Source organism: Eschscholzia californica, unplaced genomic scaffold, assembly GCF_041429995.1.
Source record: "Eschscholzia californica isolate CP2 unplaced genomic scaffold, dmEscCali1.0.p SCAF_4, whole genome shotgun sequence".
In the NCBI taxonomy this organism is placed as follows: Eukaryota; Viridiplantae; Streptophyta; class Magnoliopsida; order Ranunculales; family Papaveraceae; genus Eschscholzia; species Eschscholzia californica.
Genome location: NW_028238461.1, coordinates 19,404,029 through 19,423,450, shown reverse-complemented (window position 1 = coordinate 19,423,450; position 19,422 = coordinate 19,404,029). Strand labels below are relative to the sequence as shown.

Genomic DNA, 19,422 nt, shown 5'->3' with positions numbered 1-19,422 from the left:
CTTTATAGGTTAAAGATTCATATAGAATCGTTGAAAACATCAAATCTTGATTTAGGTCTTTCTTTTATTGTTTTCCATTTCAATAACTTTGAATCTGTTTTGCTGTAATCTTAACTACCTTCGAATGGAAGATTTATATTTTCTCTCTCTAAAACTTTCATAACTCTTTAAGATCTTTGATGTTTATTTCTTATTTAATGATTTGTTCAATGTTAGTATGTTATTTCTCCTTCCAATGTTCATTGTATATTTCTTCAGATCTACGTTAAATCCTCTTCTTTTTTTTGTTTTTTTGCAGATCAGAATCATCTGTCCGTACAGTTCTTGATCTTTGTGATTATCCACACTTATTCCTATAACAGAATATAAAGTACAGGTACTTTACGATAACTTTTCATGTTTTCTGATAAAATTTGCTAATAATATCTTGATGTTTATCCTTTCTGATTCTTGTAACAGAATAAAAATAACAGTTACATTACGATAAATTACCATACTTTCTGATACAATCTGCATATATTTCACGTAAGATGATAGTATTAATGATCAAAGGTTCGTAAAGTATGAAAAATTTATCCAACATTACACGTCCTTTTTTTACCAGAACAGTGGCCATGACAAGCATATAAAACTTCTCTTAACCTAATAAACAATTGTACTTTTTCATACATTATACATAATTTATTGATCTGTACCTGTTATTTATGATCCATCTCATTTGTTTTTTATTAAATGTTTCATTATTAATGTATGTAAATTTGATTATAATTTTTTTTAACTAATACATATGTTTTTTTTTTCTTGTAGTAAACCAGCACTGATGGAATTTCTTACAGAATCATCACATAAACTATAGAAGTATAAATTACGATGAAGAAGATTGTTTCTATGATCCTGTTTGGACAACGGAGTCTTACGTGAAGACTTACAAGGAACATATAAACCCTGCCCCTAACTTCGATGAACCATGTACATTTAATGAAGAGTAAAAAACACTACCATGTTTGATTCGCCGTAAACCTGGAAGACCAAAGACAGTAAGGATCGAGAGCTCGGGCAACATTCTGACGGAGTTTGTTTTTAAGTTACCTAGTCTACTATGTTCTTTTCATTTACAATAAATCACAGATTACTGTTCAATAAAATTTTCTTTCAGTCGTACAAAGGTTGTGTTATTTTCTATACAGTATACATAATTTATGATAAATCACATACTTTATAACAAAAAACATGATTTCAGATTTACATTTCCTAACAAGTTACTATAATTTATGGTGCATAATGGATAATCTAAGTATTCAATGGTACATAATGGATTCAATGGTACATAATGGATTCAATGGTACATTTCCTAACATGACATAAAAAACAAGTAATTTATGTCAGAAAATAATCTAAGTATTCAATGGTACATAATGGATGACACACACGCATATGATAAATTACGTTGTATACATGACAAATGATGGTTTCCTCGTCATAAATAACACATAATTTACGAACTTGTTTCATAATTTGTATTCGATGTGTGTTTATGTATGAGTAAAAAATGAAAGTTAAGTGAGAGAAAGTCGATATATATGTTTTGAATATTAACCCCCAAATCACGCTAATTGATCTCAGAAAATATACTCTTTCCAAATCTGAAAATTAAGTGAGAGCAAGTGATATATAGATTTGGTTTCCAAATCTGAAAGGATGAGAGAGAAAATCTGTTTTGGAAAATATCCGTTTTCCAAATCTGTTTTGAAAAATCTGTTTTGGAAAATATCCTTGATCCGTTACTTCCTATTAAATCTTTTCAGTTTGTAACCTAAATATCTCCCTCAAATCACGCCCCCTGGTTTGGGAAACTTTCCGGATTCATTCCGAAATTTAACAACTCCGGATTTTTTAGACGAGGGACATGGAGGGTATTTATCAATAAAGTATGAGTTATTTATGCCCTTATTGTAAAAGGACTAAATGTCCATATTTTGGGAAGATTGGTCTATATAACTATTATGAAAATGATTTTGATCTATATACCCATGGACTCTAAAAAAAAACCCTGAAATTGATTTGAGGAACCATTTTCTCTCAATAGAACTAGAATTCAGCCAGTCTTAGCTATATCGGTGTACTTCAGAGTACTTCAGAATACTGCTAATACCTTACTTCCATCTGTTCGCGTTTCACTTCTGGCTCTTTTAAATCTGGAGCGGCAGAATCAAAGTAGTCGAATAATGTTAAGTGTGAGCAACCAAAAAAGGTCGATGCAGTGAGCTCAGTGGGCGGCGATGCAGTTATCATGCCTTGCACCATTCTATATGGTTTATTCTTCTTCCTCAACCTTTACGGACTTGTACTAGTAAAGGTCCCAAATTGTGATACGTTTTTGGCTCTCCCGTATTTTAACAAACTCTATTTTCATCCAAAATTAACTGGTAGCATCTTGTACAATTGTACGTTTCATTTTCTCTTTTGGGACCTTCTTCGATTGGGAGTGCAAATGCATAACTATCTCACTGGCAGCAAACAACCTTAACGAACATAAGTACATATTAAAACAACTGTGCTACCATTTACAGACATTTCAAACTTAAGCACAAATTAGAACAACTTTGCTACAGCTAATCTAACGATCAAAATATCCTAATTTTCAGCACATTCAACAGATAAGGAGCTCAGTAGTACAAGAAAGTCATGAAAGCTTATTATATCGGAATTATCTATTACAGATCCCAGAGATTTTTAAGACGTTGTAGCTTCACTTACACTAGTATCATCCAACATCTCAACGACAGGGGCAAACTGCAAAAGTTAAACGCGAAATTACGGTTCCTCCCAATAAAAGCTCAAAAACTTGATAGGTTATGTAAAACTTCACAGTAAAAGAAGGTCAAGACAATTTTTATTCAAAAAAAAAACAGACCTCATCATCTTCGTCATACAAGGCATGCACATCCTTGTTTTGCTGAACGTCCCACCCTAATGTGGTTTGAAACAGCTCTTCAAGTTTCCTTGTCTACATAAAAGAAGTATTTCGATTTTTAAACGAACAGGCAAATAAGTATCATTTTCAAATCCTTTCTTGCATATAATGTCATGAAATTACTATTCATTTAAGTTGGTTAAGAAGGGTATTCGAAATGTTACAAGTTTACAACCTCATGAAATAAAGAATTTTTAAGGACGAACATATTCCACCTCTATAACATTCAGTGTCAATTTTTGACCATCCCAATTGTTATAGACTAATATGGTGGATAAAATTCATAGGCTATAGCTTTTAATCATTTAATTGAGAAAATAAGACACTGATTACATCAATAAGAGAGAGCTGTGGTTGGTCGTTTACTGTTACATCTAATTCATGCATTCAGACTTGATTGACTGATAACTTCATGAGAAATGGCACCATCTTGAATGTAACAAAAGTAATCCATGGAGCTAGCACTAAATTTTCTCTACAAGTTCCATCTCAAGGATGTATTTATCCTCTCCACTTATATACCATGTATTTATCCTCTCCACTTATATACCATAATACCAACTTTATGCGATTGCAAATATTTGTTAGAAGCTGCGCAAAACTAAATGAATGAGTCCAATTCCAACTCAAATGCAAAATCTTTATGAGAACAACTTGTCGATGATAATGAAATACGAAGAAGACATAAGAAAGCAAATCTAAGTGATGATATAATATAACAAACCCATGAAAGAAGATCTCCATCAATAACCGAGGCTTCGTGCACCAAAGAGAAAAAGTCCTGGAACCATAACGAGTCAACTTAGAACATAAAATAAATCTAATAAAGACGCTACAAACTTCAAAATTTGTTGGATTTCTTTACAAACTAGTGGTGGAAAAACCCCCATTTCACCTTGCACAGACGATACAAAAAACTCTCTTTGGATAACCATGAGTCATCTAAGAATAATGATGCTCCTTTTTGAACACCAGTTGTATTTTTATGATCTTGTTGAAGCCCGAACTGTAGCTGGTAGTAAATAACTTGAATAAACTGCACAACCAACCATTAATATTACACATTTACAGATAAAATGATAAGATGTATGGTGATTATGTACAACAAGCTGGAAGACGTCAAATATGCAGTTTCATACATGTATTACAGGTGGTTTTTGAAAAGATAAAAACTTCCACTAAAATTTTGTACTCAGCAGAAAAAGGGTATTAGCAGTTATATTCCATCAATTGTGATGATGGAAGAGTTATGGCAGAATGGTTCTTGGATGGGTAGTGATAGATCCAAAGAATAGAGTATAAGGGTGGTTCATGAAGGCCTTACAGCTTGGTCAAACCAGGAAAAGATGATATCATTATCAGTGCAAAATACACAAAACAGGTTTGTCTTGTCCCCTTTTTGGTCTCCCTTTAATGTGCTTTTCTCTGAGAGGAAAGAGAAAAAGACTGATTTGCAAATTGTTTGGCCAAATACATCCAAATGCACAACTATAAGTTTTTTTTCGGCATAATGAGGGCTCCTGGTAAGTGTTAAATAATTACCTTCGTGAAAAGCTGACTCCTTGTACAGAAAGGCTGCAAAGAAAATATTCAATGTCATCATGAAGGCGACTAAAACTGATCTGATGAGAATAGCCACTCAAATTGGAATGCATGCAAGTTACAACTCACAAGAACCTCCCTAGATACAATAGAACTCGAGTATAAGACAGATAATTAAGAAAATTATGTATAAGAGACTTATACAGTTATACTCGTGAATAGTACATTTCTTTAGATCTAATTTTGTCGTTTGGTCTGGATTTCACGTATTATATGTACAACATACAAGAAACGAAGAGAAAGACATCTGATTCTGACCTATACTACTATGAAAGACCCAGATATAAAATTAATTATTTGTATATACAGACCCCATAAGCATAAGTTGTAGATTTCCGATTCAGCTGGAAAAACATATTCTGTTGTAGTTTGAATTGTGGAATAACCACAGTTTTATATTGTGAAATATTATACCAATTTTAGAAATACTATGAATGAAAATTCCCACGGCCATACATATATAGTGCACAAAAGTGTAATGTTTAGGTCCCTGATTACAGTGTGCTTATGACAAGGAAAAAATGAAACGTGTTATTTTTATTTGAATGGTAACTAGGGTTGTTATTTGTTTTGCAAAAGGAAATATAAGGTCCCTGCTAATAAGATTTTATAAAGTGTTGTCAAGAACAGGAGAAACAAGGAGTGATTTTGAGAATATGAAGTCATTTGTTGACCAACTACTAGCATAGTAAGGAGAAATCTACGTAACAAGGATACTTCTTTGGGTACTCTTATGTGCCTTGTTAGAGAGGGATACTAAAGCAATTAAGAAAATACTTGCAATCCCCTCGTGGGAAACTGTGGAATCAAGTATGTACGTCTCGAGTTGGTAGACTTGTGCAAGGTATTTAGTTATCTAGTTTTAGCATTGCGACCATAAAATATTACTCTAAGTTAACATCATTTTTTTATGAAACAAGTTGTTTCAAAACTGACGTAAAAGTAAAGAACACTATATCTTAGACAGCAAATTGATCAGCATGGTCATGTGCTCATGGAACTTTTTTAGGTTGTATATCCTATAGGTTGTACATTGTCAAATTCTGATCAGCCTTCACCAATGTCCATGTACGAGAAAACTCAAAGAAAATATGGGTTGGAATTATTATTGTTGCAGCTATTTCCAGCAAGAAGGATGAAACATTTGGGTGAAACAACTTACTGCTTCAGTACAGCCGAATAACAAGGTAACTAAATCTTTCCACTGAAGAAATGATTGTAGTGATTGTCCCATCTGCAAAATTTGAGATAGATTAGCATCTTGAATACTAATCAACATAAACATAAGTTTGTAAAGGTCTAATATTACCAGAAATGCGATAAATGAAAATTGTAGTTCTCCCAGAAGTAACTCTTCTTCGCCTCCATAATCTTTTTGTAATATTGTTTCCAGTAATTGTGTCTGACGTACAAACATGCAACAAATACTTCCTATTGTCAGGCACAAGATATTAAGTTTTAGACATCAAGTTTGAGAATGAAATGTGATGATAGAATAGAAACACATGTATCAAAAGCTTACTTTGTCAAGGTTCAACGAAGTAAGATCTAGCCCAGAGATGCCTTTAGTTTTGACCAAATGTGGAATAGAAGTATAAAAACATGCTCGTTTATTTGATTTTTCAGAAGCCTTAGAGAACCTAGTATTTTGCAACTGTTCTGCTAAAGCCTTCTCCATAGTGGTTTTAGGAACAACATCAACCATTACGGACTCGCATGAAACTGTAATTTCTCCTCCAATAGGTTCTGTGCATAGAGATTGAAGACATAACTAAATGCAGTTTCAATTAAGGCAAAGGCATCTTATGTCCTTTAATTGTTTTTTGGGAGTGAAGAAGATACATATAAACCAAAACAAAAAGTTATATAAAAGCAATCAGCCCTATTCACAACATTGCTTTGATGGCATAACAAATATAAAGATAACAAAGTTACAAATATGTTGAAGTACTATCTAAATGGAACATGAACTATATAATGTGTGCATATGTGATTAAATAGAATTAATCTTCGGTATATCATTTCAATCTAAGAACTAACATACAGTTTATTAAAACCCGAATGATTCTTAATACGATTTACGAGTCCACAAGAATCACAACATCGCTATTTTCCAGCCTATCTAGGTGCCTATTAGTTTCTAAACCAGTTAAAGTAAACTTATCCATCCTTCACATTCATAAATGATGAAACCTCTTGTACGAACTTATTACCTGGCCCCCACCTCACAGAAGGTAAGCATATTTACTGTCTTTTATTTGTCTGCTCGTTTAGAGACAGACTCGAAGGGGATAGCCACTTATCTGGAGTCTAATGATTTGATATAGTTAACAACATGAGTAACTGTGCAGTTGTGCATTATACTTTTAAGTTAGAAAGATTACAACATAAAACAAAAAACTATTGGGAAAAAAAAATTTACAACAATTATTCAAAGAAATAATGTTCCTCTGGACACGATTTTCTAGTAACTTGAATTTGAATTATTGTTTTTGTAAGTATAAAACTGAATCTGTTTTTAATTTTGATGTGGTTACCAAGATCATACAAATTGAATCTGTTTTTAATTTTGTTGTACCAATAAAATGACCCAAAAGTAAAAAAGAGATACTTCAATCTCATCATATACTCAAATTGACTTTATCTTTCAGTAGGTTTCCAATGTTTTAATCAGCAATACGACATTTCAACTATAAAACAATGCAGGCAAATAATCCTAAGTGCTATGAGAAGAATAAAATTATAATAAAAGTAACAAAACAACTTTATTTAGCATCACATAATTAAAAACATGAATGACTGAAAAGTACATACCTATCCGTTCAATGATACTCCTTGTTATATAGTTTGAAATACGCTTCCACTCCCCAAAGTGGTCCAGGGCATATGGGCCAAGATGCTTATCGAACTCCAGGTTTTTCACTGCAATTCCAAATCTCTCTTCCTATGAAGCGCAATGGCTGTTAACAGTTTGCCAAAGAAAACAACCGAAATATATACACTGAAGAACTTATATTTTTGTGTCTAACAATGTTCACATTGAATATACTGTGAATATGAGGACTACCAAGACACAACAAATACTTCCCAGGTATCAAGTTTGATTGAAAGACGAAACATTGCCTGAATGAAGTTATCAGGAGTTGATACATTGTCAACAAGACTTATTTTAGAAAGTCGAAGGATTTAAGTTCTTCCAACTGGGGAGGATTCAAGTTTTATGTACATTACGGACAGTGGGGTAAATCTTCAAACTTCAAAGTGGGGGATGTCCACATCATCGTGGGAGGATCTCGGGCAGCAAGATATGTTTTGGTCAAAGCTAGTAGCTCTGACACCAAGTAATGGTGGCTCGAAAACAAAGCAAGCAATCGTCTTTTTATAATAGGATTTAAGATAGAGAGAGGGAGACAAGTTGTATAAAACCCTAGTGATCCTCTTTTAGGCGTCACTTCATTTTCTTGTTGCTCCTTCATTATTCATTATCTACTTCACATCTGCTATCTTTTTTATAGTTTTTACCTATGTTACTTCTCCTTGCTGTTTTCTCTAACCCTTCAGTCCTTCTTATAAGTTAACCTCTTATTCTTTTCTTTTTTTACCTTTTTCTCTATTTTCTGTTCATTGCTTTCTTTAGAGTGGTTCTCTGTTATAAACTTACACAGATTGTGTAGAGATAAAAAAGTTTGAAGTTGAAAGAAGAAAACTTCTAATATGATCTCTTATTCATGTCCTAGGCACACATATATATATACATAAAAGACAACCACTAAACCACTAATAGATAAAGATAAATAACTACAAGGTAACCACTAATAGATAATAACTAAAAAATAACTATGTAACCAACTGCTTTTCCACACTCCCCCTCAAGCTGGGTTGTAGATGTTCTTCATTCCCAGCTTGCCTAAGAAGGAATCGAACAGTGGTCCAGGAGGCCCCTTGGTGAAGATATCAGCAACTTGTTGCTTAGTAGGAATATATGTCATGCAAATAATCTTCTCTTCGATCTTCTCCTTGATAAAGTGTCTATCTACTTCCACATGCTTGGTTCGGTCATGATGAACTGGATTATGAGAAATATTAATCGCTGCCTTGTTGTCGCAAAATAACTTCATGGGGCCTTGTTTTGAAACTTTAAGTTCTTCTAACAACCTATTTATCCACATCAATTCGCAAATACCATGAGCTATAGCCCTGAATTCGGCCTCTGCACTACTGCGTGATACAACAGATTGTTTTTTACTCCTCCAAGTAACTAAGTTTCCCCACACATATGTGCAATATCCAGTTGTTGATCTCCTATCTTCCACAGAACCTGCCCAATCTGCATCTGTGAAGGCTTCTACATCTCTGTTATTAGATTTTCCGAAGAATAAACCTTTACCTGGAGAGGATTTCAGATATCGTAGAATCCGATATGCTGCTTGTAAATGTTCTTCGCATGGAGAGTGCATATATTGACTTACTCGACTGACTGCAAATGCTATGTCAGGTCGTGTATGGGATAAATATATTAGTTTTCCAACCAATTGTTGGTATCTACCCTTATCGACTGGAATTTGCTCCTTATCTTGACAAAATTTGACATGAGGATCCACTGGCGTTTCAACTGGGCGACATCCTAACATCCCAGTTTCTTTCAATAGATCTAATGTATATTTACGTTGGGAGATAAGAATTCCCTCCTTACTTCTTGCTACTTCCATGCCTAGAAAATATCTCAACTGGCCGAGATCCTTAATTTCAAATTCCTGATTCAAGACTTCTTTCAGTTGTTTTATTTCTTCAACATCGTCCCCAGTTATAATAATGTCATCCACATACACAATCAAGATTGTTTTGCGCCCATCTTGTGCGTGTTTGAAGAACAACGTGTGGTCTGTTCCTCCTTGTTCATAACCTTGCCTCTTTATAGTTTTTGAGAATCGGTCAAACCAAGTCCTGGGAGACTGCTTCAGGCCATATAAGGACTTTTTTAACCTACAAACTTTGGTGTTACCTTCTTCAAATCCAGGTGGTGTATCCATATACACTTCTTCATCTAAATCACCATTTAAGAATGCATTTTTCACGTCCATTTGGTGAAGTCCCCAATTTAGGTTAACTGCTAATGATATTAACACCCTTATGGTATTTAGTTTTGCAACAGGAGCAAACGTTTCAATGTAATCTACTCCATATGTCTGCGTAAATCCTTTCGCCACCAACCTGGCTTTGTGCCTTTCAATCTCACCGTTTGGTCTATATTTGATGGTGAACACCCATTTACAACCTACAGTCTTCTTGCCGTCTGGTAAGTCTACTACATCCCAAGTTTCATTCTTTTTTAAAGCATTCAATTCTTCAAAAACTGCTGCCTTCCATTCTGGTTCTTGGAGTGCATCTTGAATTTTTTTCGGGATGGAACTCATCTCAACTTTCTCTATAGAAGCTCGAAATGCAGAAGATAAATTGTTGTAGGATAAATAGTTGGCTATTGGATGTTGTGTTGAGCATTTTCTCACACCTTTTCTAAGAGCTATTGGGATGTCAAGATCCTCTTGTGGGTTTTCACTGTTGGTTTTTGTGATCACTTGCAAGTTAGAGTCGTGACAATGCTCTTGGCTCTCGAGTGACTGTACTTCTTGAGTCTTTTTCCTTCGTGAATAAACACGAAGCTCTGGCGCTTGTGAATCTCCCCCTGTCTCTGAATTCAATTTTGTTGGTGGCACATTAGACGGTTCATGTATTTCAGTAGGAGTACGAAGTAAAGAAGGCTCGAAGGAAAGAAGATGATCGAAGGAAAGAAGATGATCCCAATTCTGATCTTTATCCACTCTCTCCCCCTGAAGATAAGAATGGGGATAGTAAGATTGATCTTCAAGGAAGGAAACATCTCGAGATACAAATGTTTTTTTGGTTTTTGGGCAGTAGCATTTATACCCCTTCTGATTTGGAGAATAACCAATGAAGATGCACTTAGTGGCCCTAGGATCAAGTTTCCCACGATTGTGGGCACTATTATGCACAAAGGATGTGCAACCAAATGTTTTTAATGGTAACGATGTAATCATTCGAGATTCAGGATAGGACTTTAAAAATACACTCAAAGGGGTTTGAAAATTTAGAACTCTAGATGAGAGTCGATTGATAAGATAAGCTGCAGTTAGAACAGCCTCACCCCAAAATGTAGATGGGACATGAGTAGTAAAAAGTAATGCACGCGCAACTTCTAAAAGATGACGGTTTTTCTCTCTGAAATACCGTTCTGTTGAGGAGTATAAACACAAGAACTTTGATGAAAAATCCCATTTTCCTTAAGGTAATCACCAAGAATTGAATTGAAGTATTCTCGGCCATTATCTGTTCGGAATATTTTGATATTTGTTTGGAATTGATTTTGAACCATATGATGAAATTGCTGAAAGATAGAAGTTGCATCTGATTTATCCTTTAAAAGGTAGACCCAACATATCCGAGAATGATCATCAATGAAAGTGATGAACCACCTAGATCCAGTAACATTGTTAGTCCTTGAAGGACCCCAAATGTCACTGTGTACTAAAGCAAAAGGAGTGGATGCCTTGTAAGGTTGGCTTGGATATGTTACACGAGTTTGTTTTGCAAGAATACAATTTTCACAAGATAATAAACTGACATCTTTATTACGAAACTTTGAAGGAAACAAATTCTTTAAATATGGAAAGCTTGGATGACCTAATCTATTGTGCCATAACATTATATCACTTGAAACAGGAGTTGATTCACAATTTGATGTCAGAGCTTGTGTCTTCATTGTGGAATCATCAATGAAGTATAACCCCTCACGTGCCTTAGCATTGCCAATCATCTTCCCCGAAAGTAAATCCTGAAACTCACATGAAAGTGGAAAGAACTTAGCCACACAGTTTAAATTCATTGTTAACTTGCTAACCGATACTAAATTGCAAGTTAAGTTTGGAACATGAAGAACTGAACTCAAGGTAATATTTGCGAGTTCCACTGTTCCTTTTCCAGCAACAGTTGAAAGAGATCCATCTGCAATTCTGATTTTGTAATTTCCTGGACAAGGTTTATATGTAGAAAACCACTTATGACATCCTGTCATATGATCTGATGCACCTGAATCAACGATCCATTGACCATTTGATTCAGATGTAGCGCTTAAAGCAAAGATGTAATCACCTTTTTGGGCAGTGGAACAATTAGGAGCAGCATCCATAATTGGTTTATTTGTGTCATTGATGAGTTGTTGAAGTTGTTGAAGTTGCTCCTTTGTAAAGCATGAGGCTCCCGATTCATCTTCAGAAACAACTTGGAAGCCCTTTCCATGTTCTTGTTTACGTGGTTTCCAATTTGCAGGTTTCCCATGCAATTTCCAGCATGTGTCCTTTGTGTGATAAGGGCGTTGACAATGATCACACCAAGGCTTACCATTCTTCAGGTTACCACGTTCACCATTAGTCTTGGTCACCAAGGCTGAACTTTGACACAGATCCTCTGAAGTTGCAGCAGAACTTCCTAACATAATTTTTTTTCGACTTTCTTCTCTTCTAACCTCAGCAAATGCCTCTCTAATGCTTGGAAAAGGCTTTGTACCAAGAATGCGACCACGAACTTCATCCAATTCTTTGTTTAAACCATGAAGAAAGTCGAAAACTCTATCTTTTTCAAGCATCAATTTATATTTCAAACTGTCTTCAACACATTTCCACTCTATGTTGTAAAACAGATCCATCTCTTGCCATAATTTTGTCATAACATTGAAGTAATCAGTTACGGAAGAATTACCTTGTTTTGTACTTTTTAAGGCGGATCTGATTTCAAAACATTGAGATGTATTTTCAAGATCAGAGTACATCTCATGAACCATATCCCAGATCTCCTTTGCTGTCTTGTAAAAGAGGTAGGTACGACCTATTTGTTGATCCATGGAGTTGATCAACCATGCCATTACCATGGAGTTTTCTGCTTCCCATGTTGAATATCCTGTCTCATTCTCTTCAGGAGCCTTTATACTTCCTGTAAGATATCCTAATTTACCCTTTCCACGAATTACTAACATCACAGATTGAGACCATTCAAGAAAATTACTTCCACAGAGTTTGTGTTGTGTAATTTGAAGGGAATGTGAGTCATTGTTAGAAGAGGGATTAGGCGTAACTAGTTTTTGAGAAACTTCAGATGTTGCATCTGAAGAAGTTGCATGGGTTGCCCCAGTCATAGCTGTTTTAGCCATTAAAGTTGTTTATCAAAGAGCCTTGCTCTGATACCATATAAACTTACACAGATTGTGTAGAGATAAAAAAGTTTGAAGTTGAAAGAAGAAAACTTCTAATATGATCTCTTATTCATGTCCTAGGCACACATATATATATACATAAAAGACAACCACTAAACCACTAATAGATAAAGATAAATAACTACAAGGTAACCACTAATAGATAATAACTAAAAAATAACTATGTAACCAACTGCTTTTCCGCATCTGTCTTGATGGCTTGTTGTTAGCAAAACATTTGGCGTCTGGTTAAGACTTCTTGAATGCATATTTAGTTACAGCTTTGATTTTATAACTTACATCTATTTCTCGCTACTTTGAATTACATACAGAACTACTAAATTGTTGATTATCAGATGTTCCACATCATTGTCCTTCCATTGCAATAATGCACCACGCAATATGACGTGCGAATTTACGATGAATGAGGCACGGCAATTTGACAGAAGTATATGAACATTGAATGGTTATCTTGCTTTCTTATTTTATTGAGTTCTATTTTACTCCGTTGTTTAGGATTTATTTAATTCAAACAAGGAAATATAATAGGTGAAGGTGTCACCCAGATATATTGGTCCACATATCTTGAGCTCAATAAACGAGTATTTCACATACTCTTTAGCTTAATTATTATTCGAGAGATTTAATGAGTGTTCTCAGATTCTTGTCAATATCAACCCTTCTAAACCAATGTTGTTGATTTCCCCCTCAAGTTCACATCAAGTTCCTGTTGAATTTTTACGCACCAAATGACCAACTAGACATAAATCATTCATCAACCAGCTTCCAAGGAGTAGGCTCATGCATTATTAACAAAACAATCTACATAAATCTTACAGAAAATGATTATGTACCTCTTCTTCTGATAGTTTGATCAACCGCTCCTCTTGTTGAACCCATTTACGAACAATTACCTGTTGCAGTCAGGAGATGATTCATGATAGATCAGCCAAACTCATGCAATCACATTATTGACGAGAATTTTGTTCTCACTATTATCTTTAAAGAGTCATTCATTGTTACATCACTGAACTTGACAACATATAATACCATAAAGCATCAATCTTATCAGCTTCAATATCATGACCAATGCAACGTTGCTGTCTACATTTGAGTCTTTGAGATTTTGTTCAGTTATTTAACCATCGGTAATGACTAATTCATTTGAAGAGGGGGAACCATATCACTAATACCAATTAATTATGCATTTCTAAGTTCTCTGTCCACTTGTACATCTTAGCACTAATTTAACTTGTACACAGACAGCTACAAATAAATTAAATATACTGATGTACTAATATAGATGAAACAACATATTCATACACATGTTTCAACAAAAACAACATATTCGTACACATCGATAGGTAGTCAAATTCAGAATGATTATGTAAGTTGACCCACTGAGGATACATGGACAATGAAGCATCATTGTAAGCAAAAGATCTTGTATCGGCTTAAAGAAACAAAACATACACACCTCTGAAGGATTGGTAGTAATAAAGAAGCCAACTACTGGCGAAAAATCATTTCCATCCCTGTCAAAAACAATACAAGAAAATGGGGTTGGAAATTTTGCGTAATTGAGCTCCAAACAGTGTATGTAAAGGTCTACCAGAAACCAAACAGAATCACAATTCAAGACACCAACTCAGTCCAAGAGTAAGAACCCAAACCTGTTAGAGGAACTATAATATACAAAATGAGTACCAGGAGGAATCATCTTTATACCCTTAAAATTAGGTCCCACAGTGTACATCTGCAAGAAGCACAACCAGAAGTGGGTATTCAACTTATCCTCTGACAATCAAAAAGCTTGAAACAATTGGACAAATTTGACATAGAGGAGTTTGTGTTAAGCTAAGAAGCAAGTGAAACTAATATTAAATCTGTGGCAGTTGGTCAAAATATTTTCATGGACCCAGTTCAAGGGTTTAAGAGAACTTCTGATAGGAATCTTGATTCTTCTAGCGACTAATACCTGGCTGATAGGGGCTTATATCTGGAAAACAAAATGTAGGTGGATACTCAAAGAACCAGAAAGGTAAAGTTTGTTCCATTTTTTAGGTTAACTATTTGGTGTTGTGGGTCAAAACGATTCTTGTCAAATCTCATGACTACCCAAACCAAAACATACTCTAATAGTGGAAGAGAAATCATAATTTCAGAATGATAACAACAACCAGAAACAACAATAACCTAATTCTGATTACTCGATTAGGGAAGATCTTATAACTTAAGTAGAAAAAGAATTTTAGTCTATACTAGAAGAACAAAGGAGTAGTACCTGAGTGTCGATGCCCAAGAGGGTGAACTGAGGAACATCGAGGAAGAGAAGAGTAGCACCTTGCTTTACCAATTCTAGGGCTTTTTCTGGTTCCATGTTGTGTTTCTGTGAACTGGGACGCTAATTGTCTTTTGATTATTAATGGCGGGAACCTCCACCGAGAGTGTCACCGACTCACTAGAGACTTCCGAGTATTTGAAGTATAAAGAACTCGGCTCTTTCTGCAAGGCCTCTTTTAAGCCCACCAAGGTGGGGGGTTCAGAATTTTGGTGGAAGTAAGAGCACCTCCCACGCAAGACTCGATTCAAAACTTTTAAGGGCACGAAAAAAAATCTCAAATGCAATACCTATTTTGTGTCTTGAGATGATGTGGTAATATTGAATTCTAAGATGTTTTAAAAAGAAGTTCGACATTTGAGATTTTTCTTGAAGACTTTATTTGTTTACATCAATATTTTCTATATTAAAAAATTACGCATCTAGGAAATGACGCTTAAGTAATTCTCAAGGCTCTCAACAAAAAAAAAAGTAACTCTTAAGTTTTTATAGTGTCGCATTGAAAGTGTCTTTTGAAATGAGGATCTAAATTGTGCAATCTAGGAGAGAGAAACTCAAGTGAGACTTGAAAATAGGAAAATTGGAGTTTTTTTGTTTTGCATTGGAGATGCTCTAATGATGGTCTAGATTAGGGGTGGGAATCAGGTGGGGGCTGGTGACCGCGGGTTTACTCCTTCCTCAGGTGAAGTCGATCGGACTCTGAAATTTATGTCTTTATTGGGCGGACTTGGGTGGGTAATTATCGAATACATGTATGGATTGTGCGGGTTAGAAATTTATAAAGAAACCAATGTGCAATTACTGAACACGTAAACGAATTTGTGTTTCTTTTCACCATACACTGAGATCGTGACCACATTTATTTGTAGGACATATTGAATAATTTTAGACCAAAGCCTTCACCATATGTATTTTTCAAAGGGAAAGATCGTCAATTATATGGCAAAGGTAGTTCTTTGCTTTATTTCAGATATTAGAAGGCCTTTAGCTAATTCAAATTGAAGTGTGATATCATATCGATTTATTTTTGGTGTGACATACATAGTTAATTAGGGGCATTCATCATAGTAAACAACTTTGTATCAAGGTCAATATCGTCACATACACTGCCTTGAGAAACACGTACGGGATCTCTAAATACTCGCGAGACGCAACTAACGGAACGGTGGACCCCAAAGAGCTTTACCACCCGAACACTGATATTGGAGGTCACCACGTGTTTCTTAGACACCTTAAGCTCTGTCACAACTTAACGACCATCACAAGGGTGGATCCGATTCAACTGTGTAACCTGAGCTCTGGAACAGGAGGTATGCAATAGTATGTTTGGTATCTTGAGCTCTGCTCTATTTAGGTGAAATTTTAGCGATTCACCATCGCCATGCAACCCTATATAAACGATACAAGTTTGCCCTGAAAAGGGATCTGATGCTTTACCTTTCGATTATTGACTTTTAACTTGCAACAATGAACATCTGAGTGTATTTGCAGATACCCTCATCCGCTCACCAACGGCACAGAGGAACAATACTTCGAAGGTAGAAGGATGATTTATGGGAAACCACTTTCTAACATCATCAGAAACAATTCAGAAAGTCTCATACTCTAAAATCACTCTAAGTTAACTCAAAATGATGTTAAACATTTTTATAGGTTTAGTTACCTAAAAAACATTCAGACGCTAAATTTGAAGATAAAATAATTATAAAAAGAAATAGTAGGACTTTTAAAACCGATCTTTAACAAAAACGAATAAAAGTCATTAGATGAATTTCTTCAAGTCTCTTTCCTCAAAGAAAGAACTGCAGATGGTTGCCCTATTAAAATGCAAAGAAATCTAAGAGTTTGGCGAATATTTTCGAAGAATCGAACTAAAAATAAATGGAAAGGAAGAAATGAAAGGGCACAGAGTATTTAGACCATCCGATTATAGCACTTTGACTGGTGCTAATAAAGTCGCTCGCTTATAGCATTTTGTCCAGGTGTCGTTAGCAATGCTCCCTTAAGACCCCTTACAATCTTCAATGGGTTTAAAGATTTAAGTGTCAATTACGACCGTTTACACATGTTGATCAAATCCTCATGTTGTACTTTAACATGGTATGCCCTCGTGATGTGATCGATATCATACTATGAACGTAACGACTTTTGGAATTGTTTGTCAAAAAAAATTAAGCTTAGAAATGCTATAACAATTTAGAATTGTACTTACGATTTTCACTAGTGTATTGATGTCACAATTCATAAGAGATAATTAATAAAGTATTTGATTAGAAAGATGTCACACCTGCTTCTATGTTAAACTCTGAATAAGACAAAGGAAAAGAAGAGTAGCTATTTGAAAATTGAAAAAATGGCCAAAATTTCAACATCTTACCCTTATTAGTGGATTTGGCCCATTGCTAAAGTAAAAAAGAAAAATGGTCTAAGAAAAATAAAATAAATGGAGATGTAGTCCAAAACACACCCCTACGTAAAAACTCAAATCTCTATGGTTTCTTTTTTTACTTATCCTCTAAACTGACCTTCAATATATATTGTATTTCGTTTCCAAAAGCTTACAAAACATATTTTGCTCTTGAAAAAAATTGCCCCAACAAATATAATATTTGCTGTCAGGCAACAACGAGTTATAGAAATATTAAATTTCGACAAACTTAAAATGACCAAACTTCTTACAAAACATATTTTACTCGAGTAAAAATTAAAATTTCTCTACAAGATAAATTCTTGTCAAAGTAGGAATTCTTCCACAAAAAATAATATTGTTACACCTCAAATGAGTAATCTTCTCACTGCGTAAATTTTTCTCCAATAAAAAAATTTGTGGGCATGAATGCAAATAAAATTTTGATAGTATTCTTTTTTGTTTTTGAGTTTATATTGGAAAACGATTAAAAGACGAAAACAGTATTTACTTTTAAGATTGATCTCAAAACTCTTTTTAAATTTTATTTTAGACGTTAAACTCATGCCCCTCTAAAATTTAAGTAGTTGTATATTTTGACCCCAAAACTCATTAGTTATACAACATTTATCTTTTGGAAAAAGACTACAACAACCATTACGTGACATTCATAATCACAAAGATATGATAAACACAATAACTACCTAGGTGAAATCCTTCCAGACCAATCAAATGGGTCTAAATCCCAACTAAAAAGAGCCTAAAACTCAACTAATTTATTTTACTTATACATTTAATAACTCAAATTCAATAATCATACATTTCGACTCCAACGGCATCCCAGGCCCAAAGCAGCCAAAGTAGCCGCTTTAGGCCCCAACCTACATGAGGGCATCCTTTATGAACTTTGTGGGATGGTTTGGTTCCAACAAATAAATTTGTAATTTAGACGTTAACAAAAATCATGTAATAGTTTGGTAGATAAGAAGTTGGATTATAAGGTAGTGGCCAAGGGTTCCATCCCCTCCCAAAAACATTATTAATAATTTTTTTACCCAATTTATGCTTATAGTAAAGGGTCAATTTCTTGATTTAACTTTGGGCCTTAAATATGATTGGGCCGACCCTGTCCACTTCTTTTGAAAATCGAACATGGAACCTCAAACATTTTGGCAGGGCCGGCCCAAGCGTATTTGAGGCCCAAAGCCAAAGCAAGAATAGGGCCCCTCTGTGTATAAGCAAAAAATGATGAAGATAAACTACAAACTTTTGTGGGAAGGAGGGATCGAACCATTGACCTTGACCTCATAAACCAAGTTCTAAACCACTGAGCTCAATGTCTTCACTATAGTTTTATTTATTTCAACTCCACTAACCTTTAAGAATTCATAGAAGAGGTCCTGAAATAGGTGGGGGCCCAAAGCAGCCGTTTTGGTTGCTTTGGGCCTGGGTCGCCCCTGCATTTTGGAATATGTGCAGTTCTATGTGAGGTATTAGTTGTTGGCATTGTATAACCATTAATAACGTGAGTTTTACATAAAGCTTAATAATATCCCACTTAAACTCTATTTATGTGATGTAAACAAAGGGAAAAAAGTTAGTAATGGCATCTGACAGATTCTGCCCCACTCTCCAGTTTCAGATTCTCCGTATGTGGTTTTTTTTTTTGGGTTAATTCCGTTTTGGCCCCCGATTTGTGACCAACTGGCCGTTTTGGCCCCTAATTGTGTCCGGCAGTTCGTTTTGGCCCCAAAAAATTCCTAAATGGCCCCAAATTTTTCAACCTCCCAATTCTACCCCCATGGCATTTCTGTAATTATTTTTATTCCGGCCGG

General features: G+C 34.9%; 1 protein-coding gene across 1 annotated transcript; it reads right to left on the bottom strand.

The window, feature by feature from the left end:
• Window positions 1-2,523: 2,523 nt before the first annotated feature.
• Window positions 2,524-15,494, bottom strand: LOC147543462 (AAR2 protein family). Its single transcript, XM_086634241.1, has 13 exons — window positions 15,124-15,494; window positions 14,513-14,595; window positions 14,317-14,374; window positions 13,694-13,753; window positions 7,391-7,520; window positions 6,099-6,322; window positions 5,886-5,978; window positions 5,739-5,810; window positions 4,517-4,549; window positions 3,870-4,010; window positions 3,699-3,755; window positions 2,915-3,007; window positions 2,524-2,793 (listed from the first exon to the last, which is right to left on the bottom strand). The coding sequence occupies exons 1-13, from the start codon at window positions 15,217-15,219 to the stop codon at window positions 2,734-2,736; spliced, it is 1,200 nt and encodes a 399-aa protein (XP_086490367.1). The 5' UTR covers window positions 15,220-15,494; the 3' UTR covers window positions 2,524-2,733.
• Between the last annotated feature and the right edge of the window lie 3,928 nt (window positions 15,495-19,422).

Bases quoted from the DNA above. Each gene is read 5' to 3' on its own strand.
- LOC147543462 (XM_086634241.1), bottom strand. From the start codon at position 15,219: ATGGAACCAGAAAAAGCCCTAGAATTGGTAAAGCAAGGTGCTACTCTT. The intron at 14,596-15,123 runs GTACTACTCCTT...TGCTTCTTGCAG, and splicing joins TCTTGGGCATCGACACTCAG to ATGTACACTGTGGGACCTAA. The intron at 13,754-14,316 runs GTGTGTATGTTT...TGACTGCAACAG, and splicing joins TTACTACCAATCCTTCAGAG to GTAATTGTTCGTAAATGGGT.